A 7,683-nucleotide genomic window follows, 5' to 3' on the forward strand; every position below is an offset into this window, starting at 1 on the left:
AGAGCGCGAACACAGGGCGCGTGCGCCAAGCGGCGCTCAGCCACACTCGTGACAGGAGGGAGGGGGCGCTGCTCGCTCGCCGCGCATGCGCTGCTGGCCCTTGTTACCAGAGGCGCGCATGCTCTACGGCCGCCCGGGCGGGTTGAGGTGTGCGGCGCTGCTATCGCGATAGCCGCGCGGTCGGGACGCAATCCTGCCGGTGGCGGTTGCGTAGGCTCTTGTCTGCTGGCCGCTTGGAAGCGAGGAGCTTCCTTCCCGGAGGCAGCTCCCGCCGGGGCTCGTCGAGGAGCGTACAAAGGTCTCCCGGTGAGTGTGGGGGGGAAGGAAGGACGGCGCCGGGCCGCAGTGAGCTCCCCTGGGCTGCCCGCTGGGTGGGCGTGGAGGCAGCCCGCAGCCGGGGCCCTCCCGGCCCTGTGCGCGGCCCGGCCCGGCCCGGCCCGGCCCGGCCCGGCCCGTTGGGGGGCGGCATGGTGCCGCGGGTGGGGGAGGGGCCGCGCGGCTTGCGGAGCCTCGCTCCCGAGCGGCCGCCATTTTGAGTGCCGGAGTCGAACGCGGCCGCGGACTCGACGAGCCCCAGCGGCGTGCCGCTGGCCGCGCCTCGGTGCTGGGGTCGGGCGGGAGGAAGCTCGGCGGCTGTTCGGAGGCGGAGAGGTGGCGGTGGGGCGCGGGGCGGGGGCGGCGGGCGGCGGCTCGAGGAGGCGCGGTAAATGGCGGCGGTGCGGGGCGGGAGAGAGCTCCCCCTCCCCCCTCGAGAGAGGAGACGGGCCGTGCTGCGCTGTGGGGCCGCGCGGCCTTTTTGGTTCGGGATTAACGGCCGTGGTTCCGGAAGGGAAAAAGGAGCGGGAACGCGGTCGGCGGGGCTGGGCTGGCAGACAAAGGAGAGGCTGCGTGCGCGCGCTGCGGCTCTGCGCGGTTGCGGCCCCTGGGCTGGCACGCTGCGAGACAAAAGGGTACGGGGCGAGAGCGCGCCGAGCGGATGGTGCGCGCCGCCGCAGCCCGCGTGCTGCCGCCCTGCCCGGCGCCGCCGCGTCCTCGGCTGTCCACGTGCTTTAGATACGAGCGAGTAAAACTTAAATATCTCCAGGGAGTGGAACGAAATACCTGTAATGTTACTGAACGCTGCTTCACTAACTCAAAGCTACCTGATTTGTTGTTGTTGTTGTTTTTTTGAGGGGGGGACTTAAGAGTACGTGGAATTCCAACGTTTCTCTTTTTCTCTTTTCTTTTGTTAGCGTTTGATTTAGACGAAAATGGACTGGAGTGGAAAGCACAACGGGCCCACCGATACAACCAACGATGGGACGGTGGTGCGCCTCCGAGGCCTGCCCTTTGGGTGTAGCAAGGAAGAGATCGTTCAGTTTTTCCAAGGTATCTCTAGTATAGTCAAAGCATTAACACTGTGTAAAAGATAAGTCGATGCTTTGCAAGCCTGTAACTTTTAACGCCCATTAGTGGGGTGGAGGGGGGATTGTTTTAACATAAATTGCCCTAAGTAAGGTGTATGCCCTGCTCAAGTAACTGTAGATATAGTAAAGTTGAACACGTCATAATTTAGTCAAGGTAGTGAATGTATTATGACTGTAATCTGTACGTTAGCGTTCGGAGCGGTTAAATTGCTTGATTGGTAGCTTTGTGTTCTTCATGTAACCTAGGTGGGTGTATGTGCGCATAGTTAAAACAAAAAACAAGTATGGCTAAATCCATAAATGTTTAATGAAAGATCGATGGCTTGTATTGTTGGGTGATGGGGGAACTTAAGAATTTTTTTCGTTGTTACTGTTTAGATGCTTTAAGTATTTTCTACAGATGGGAATGTTTCAGCCTTTAACACTGTTCCCCTTGATGGGGTTATTTGTCCTTGGGTTAAAGGGTTGGAAATCGTGCCAAATGGGATAACATTGACGCTGGACTACCAGGGGAGAAGCACAGGGGAGGCCTTCGTGCAGTTTGCTTCAAAGGAGATAGCAGAAAATGCTCTGGGGAAACACAAGGAAAGAATAGGGCACAGGTGGGGATGGAGAGTTTGGGATGGTGTTAAATCGTTATTTTTGGGGGTTGTGGGACAGTAATGCTTTTGGGGGGCTGGGGACTATTATATGGAATGGGGTATTTTAAAGAATTTTTATAACTGATCCTAAATTAACTTGGGAAATATGGTAGATTTGGGGGGTGGGGGAGACAGTATTACTCTGTGTAGATTGCTAAACTTAGAATGTTGTTTCAGTCGTTTTTTGTGTAGGGTAATTTGTGATAAGTGCTGCCATAGCCAGACATTGTTTTTCAACAGTATGTTTCTCATACTGGAAAGACATGTTTTATGCTTAATTTGTACGACTAGAATTTTCATGCTGTAATTTTTGCCATTGTAAAGTTTATCTTTGATACACTTAAGATTCTTACGGTTTTGAGGAGGAACTTAAGTTCTATGGTATCTGTAGTCATTTTTATCACGTTGTTCATTTAGTTATTTTTCTAATGTTCAGACAGCTTACACATGTATTCTTATTTCTACCTTGAAAATCCTCTCTTATTTAGATACATTGAAATCTTCAAAAGTAGTAAGAGTGAAATCAGAGGATTCTCTGACATGCCAAGAAGAATGATGGGACAGCAACGACCTGGACCATATGATAGACCATTAGGAGGAAGAGGGGGTTATTATGGAGCTGGGCGTGGAAGTATGTATGACAGAATGCGTCGAGGAGGTGGTGGATATGACGGTGGTATGTTTATCTAATGATAGAGGTTCTGTTGTCAGTTTCATGTTTCTGACGTCTTTGTCAAGAAATAAAGAAATGGCAGTAGCTTCCTGTTAGGTTTGACACGCTTCTCCAAAAAGGACTTTTAACTTGTAATGTATTAAAAAAAAAAAAAAATGCAGCTTAGTATTTAAGAGTAATGGATGTTACTAGAAAACTGTATTTTCAGCAGAATTGGATATCTCAGTTGGATGTGTCTGTTCAGAAATCTGTGTTTAACATTTTGTAGTGGCATGTGTAGACTTCCAGGTGCCCAAGGACTGAAAAATTGACTCTTGTGCATCACTTCGTGATTTCTCAGTAATAACGTAATCGCTCTTTTCTTTCTGTCAATTATATAGGATATGGTGGCTTTGATGATTATGGTGGCTATAATAACTATGGCTATGGGAATGATGGCTATGATGACCGAATGAGAGATGGGAGAGGTAAAAAAAAAAAAAAAAAACTGTTGAAAAAGACTTTGGTTAGAGTTATAAGACATTATATTTCCAAGGCATAAATAGTTCTGTTTTTATTTTCTTCATCAAATTATTTTGTAATGAAAGATGGTTGTTTTTTGTTGAGGTGGGGGTGCTTTTCTTTTTTTACAATTAAAAAAACACCAAAGTTGTGTGTGTTGTTTTTCACTTATCTTTCTTTTGTAGGCATGGGAGGACATGGCTATGGAGCTGGAGATGCAGGTTCAGGTTTCCATGGTGGCGGTCATTTTGTTCACATGAGAGGACTGCCTTTTCGAGCAACAGAAAATGATATTGCAAATGTAAGTAAAATACCAAAGTCAGGCTATCTGGTACCAAGAATTTGCATGTTCTTCTCTTTCCTATTCCAAACTTGCTTACCGCTCTCCAGTGAGTGATTGATAGCTCTAATACATCTGCTCACTGAAGTCTTAAGTCACTTATGCAAGTTCTACAATACTTAATATGTCGTAAATTAGGTTTTATAAAGGTAATGTCTGTAGTAAGGTTACTGAAGAAGCAAGCTGAATTACATTTAGTATTAATCCCTGTACTCTTTCATTTCCACAAAAGATGGAGACCATTGTTGAAATCTGTATCCTCATAAGACTCAGAAGTTTGTTTAAGCTGAACTGAAGGTATTAGCGTTATTTTGTGGGAGGCTGATAGTAGATATGAAAATTCTATTATGGCTTGAATGTTTGTATGTTGCCATGAGCTTTGTTTTAGGAAGACAAGGTGGGAGAACTGTAGGGAGCTGTGTTCGTTTGGAGTGGAAAGCTCACGTTAACCCGTAAGAGTTTGGGGTGGCGGATAAAGGACGCGTACGAAACGCCAGGAATAATGCACCACTGTATCTTTCTGATAACTCCTGTAGGAAGGAAGAGAAATTAATTGACAGGGTTTTTTTAATTCCATAAATGTCCTTACTTTGAGAACCTTATTTGGCTCTGTTTCTTCAAAATGAAGTTATGATCTTCCATTTCCACGGTGGCATCATAATAGAGCACGTTTCTTAAAGAGATATGTGTAGACTAGTACTTCGTTTGTACCTCTGTTTTATAGAGTGCTCCTCAAGCTCTGTAGCTGGAGTTCTTCCATTTGTATGATAGAAACTTCTAAGTAATACTTTAGAAACAAGTAATGAAATCTGTGCATTAGGATGAGACAAAATTAATGCGGCGCTTCACGAACTACTGGGGCAGTAGAAAACATACTGGCTTGAATTCTAAACTCATTTGATTTTTTTCCTTTGTTTTTATTCTTAGTTCTTCTCACCATTGAATCCTATAAGAGTTCACATCGATATTGGGGCAGATGGAAGAGCCACAGGCGAGGCAGATGTGGAATTTGTAACACACGAGGATGCAGTAGCTGCTATGTCCAAGGATAAAAATCACATGCGTGAGTGTTACGTTCAAATGAGAGTTTAATTGACTAGATTTCAGTAGACTGTAAATCAGTATGAGGGTTTAAACTGAACTTACAGTGCTTTAAATACACTACTACACTACTCATAGTAAACTTTTTGCTGTTGATCAGAACAGGTGATTGGTCATCTAAAATTTATTTCTTAAGGATTTTTAACTGTTGTATGGAGGGTGGATTTTTTTTAAATTTGTTTGTGTTTTTTAATCAAAATACAAAGTAAATTTTTATTTCCTATAGAACATCGATACATTGAGCTGTTCCTGAATTCAACTGCTGGAGGTGGTTCTGGAATGGGAGGCTATGGCAGAGATGGAATGGGTAAGCATCAGTTCCAGATGTAGCTTGCTTTGCCAAACGTTATGGAGTTCTAAACTTGTAACAGTGCACCTTCTGCTTTTCAGATCAAGGTTATGGCTCTGTTGGTAGAATGGGAATGGGTAATAATTACAGTGGCGGTTACGGAACTCCTGATGGCTTGGGCGGATACAGTAAGTAGATATTCTCTTTTAAATGTACCTCACAGTAATGTTACTGCCTCTGTTCAGACAGAGGATTTGGAAGGGTGGCTTTTGTGGGCTGGGAGAAATGGAAGGGAGTAACTTAAATTGTAAATCACGAGTGGGGGGGGGGAGGCTCATAATTTTGGCAATTGCAGCAAATGCTTTTTTTAGAGAAATATTGTTGAAATATTGTTCTAGTATATTTTAAGTTAATGCCGAACAGTTTTTTATTACCCATCACATTTTTTTCTTTTTTTAAGGTATGTATACGTGACCTTGTGTCAATTGTTTGCAGGTCGTGGCAGTGGAAATAGTGGAGGATACTATGGGCAAGGCAGTATGGGTGGAGGAGGATGGCGTGGAATGTATTGAAGGATAGCCTTGCTTGTACAAAACACCCTGGAAGAAACAACAGTCTCTGGTCTACTAGACTTTCTTACAAAATTTTAATTTCTTTTGTATTTTAAGAACTTTATAATGACTGAAGGAATGTGTTTTCACAATATTATTTGGTAAGCAAGAGCTTGTGATGGGAAAATCTGTTTTCTGTAGGTTTTATTTGTTGCATACTCTGACTTTAAATAAATTTTTATATTCAAACCACTGATGTTGATACTTTTTATACTAGTTACTCCTAAGGATGTATTACATATTCAAGAATACAGTTGGTTTAAGATGTTGTACTATGGTTCAATAAAGGTGGTTGTACTGTAACTCCTATGAACACTGAGTTCTATGTACTCTTGGTGTAGTAAATGAGTTTGATAAATTCTCTTGTTTAAGGGGAAAAGGGTAGATAAGTAGTTCAGCTTACTTGGTAGCAATCTTTCCTCAGTCTTTTTGATAAGTTGTATGTAATAATTTTTCAACATGGCATTAAGCTCAAGCTGTGGAGGAGTCATAGATCAGCTTTCTTCCCTGTAATGTCAGCACCAACTATGCTCTTCAAATGGCGTGATTGCACAAATGCATAGTTCCCAAGTTCTGTCATTCACAACACCAAGTTACAACCATTTGCTTCCATGCTTTGGTGTAGAGCTCTAGATACTGCATTTCACACGTTTAACCTGCAAAGCCCTTGCTAATCAAGCACTAGCAAATAGGTCAAATATGAGCAAGTGGAAGGTACCTTTGCTTCTTTTCTTCACAAGCTGCTTTGGGAAGACTATTAATTGAAGCAAGCTAGAACTTTCATAACACTTGTGTTTCAACACCATTTCGTGTTTTTTTTTTTTTCCCTGCACATAGCTGACTTGTCTGTATTTGTTCAAAACATGGCAACCATTATAGGAATGAGCTTGTTAGAAGCCAGGCATCTCTGAAATGAAAACAACTGTAAGCCCAGTATTTGTTAAGTGACACAACCCCAGCCACATTGAAAAAAAGTTTTTGTGCATTTGTGACATGTAAGATGTGTAAGAAACAATTGTTTGAAGACACTTAACATACCTGATGTGTAATAAGGTATTTATTCTTCTGAGCCAGTGTGATCTCCCAAATTAACTGCTTTGTCCTCAGCGCCTCCCTTAAAATGTCAAATGTGATCATGGGTATTGAAAGTCTGTCACCTGTTCTGCTAGTACTGTGTTATATATGTAATAAATGTCTTGCTCTGGGAGATAGTAGAATGGAGTTTATTTCACTAGAGAGTGCGTGTTTGTGTCAACATAATTGGAAGTAGTAGCTGAAAGGCTTGTCTGCTATAGGAAGTATTCCAAATACTTTAGGATGGGGGCATAGGAAGGGGAAGAATGACTTGAAGTCATCATACCGGTGATGGCACAGGGCTCTGTTTAAAGTTGGTGCCTGCATTAAGTAGTGCATTCTTAGTCAGTTGGTGAGGGTTGTATGTTTTGTAAAATTGAGATAACTAAGGGTAGGACAAAAGTTAATCCTGTTGCAGGAAAAAATACCTTACAGTGAGGTAGAGTACATCTACATCTGGCAGATTTTTCTGTCTCTATAACAGCTACCTAAATAGGTATAATAGCTCTAATATTTTCTCAAGTATACTTTGCATTCAGTTTTCTGAGAAGGAACGCTTAATACTGATTTAAGACTGACATACCTGAGAACAGAGTGGGAGCTGTACTTCAAGCTATTTGGTGTCACCAAGTAAGTTACCAAAAGGCATGCTGAATCTGGGTCTTGAATAATGCAATTCTGTACTGGAGAGTGAACGCCTTATACCTGTCCCGTCCCTATTTACACATCATCCTGTAACGAGAGCAGCATTCAGTACAGACCCTTTCAAGGAACTTAAGCAATGTTTAACTGTTCTGAGAAGTAAACATGAAAAAAAGATTTCTTGAAGTTTACATTTGTTGTATGCAAAGTTAAAATACTTGCTGCAGAGTGCAGTTCTTCTAAAGTGGTTGGTTGTCCACTGAGAAGTGCTGACTGGTTCCTGCAATCACTTGTGTGATGTGTGCTGGCCATCAGATGGATTTTTCCTTTGCTGTCAGCAAAGGAGGCCCAAGTATGTAAACCACCTTTGCAAGAAGGTGGGTCAGCTAGTAAAATCACTGAGGG

General features: G+C 43.2%; 1 protein-coding gene across 6 annotated transcripts; it reads left to right on the forward strand.

The window, feature by feature from the left end:
- Positions 92 to 6,769, forward strand: HNRNPH3 (heterogeneous nuclear ribonucleoprotein H3). Of its 6 annotated transcripts, none has more exons than XM_021399211.1 (10): positions 92 to 306; positions 1,233 to 1,368; positions 1,870 to 2,008; positions 2,536 to 2,723; positions 3,101 to 3,187; positions 3,407 to 3,522; positions 4,489 to 4,624; positions 4,889 to 4,969; positions 5,053 to 5,139; positions 5,412 to 6,769. In XM_021399211.1, exons 2-10 carry the CDS (start codon positions 1,251 to 1,253, stop codon positions 5,423 to 5,425), a joined length of 966 nt encoding a protein of 321 aa, XP_021254886.1. In that variant the 5' UTR covers positions 92 to 306; positions 1,233 to 1,250; the 3' UTR covers positions 5,426 to 6,769. The 6 variants fall into 6 exon arrangements, with proteins under 6 accessions (XP_021254886.1, XP_021254885.1, XP_021254882.1 ...); XM_021399210.1 differs by having other exon boundaries at positions 2,536 to 2,678; positions 5,447 to 6,769; XM_021399207.1 differs by having other exon boundaries at positions 5,447 to 5,523.

Source organism: Numida meleagris, chromosome 5 (genome assembly GCF_002078875.1).
Source record: "Numida meleagris isolate 19003 breed g44 Domestic line chromosome 5, NumMel1.0, whole genome shotgun sequence".
Lineage (NCBI taxonomy): Eukaryota > Metazoa > Chordata > Aves > Galliformes > Numididae > Numida > Numida meleagris.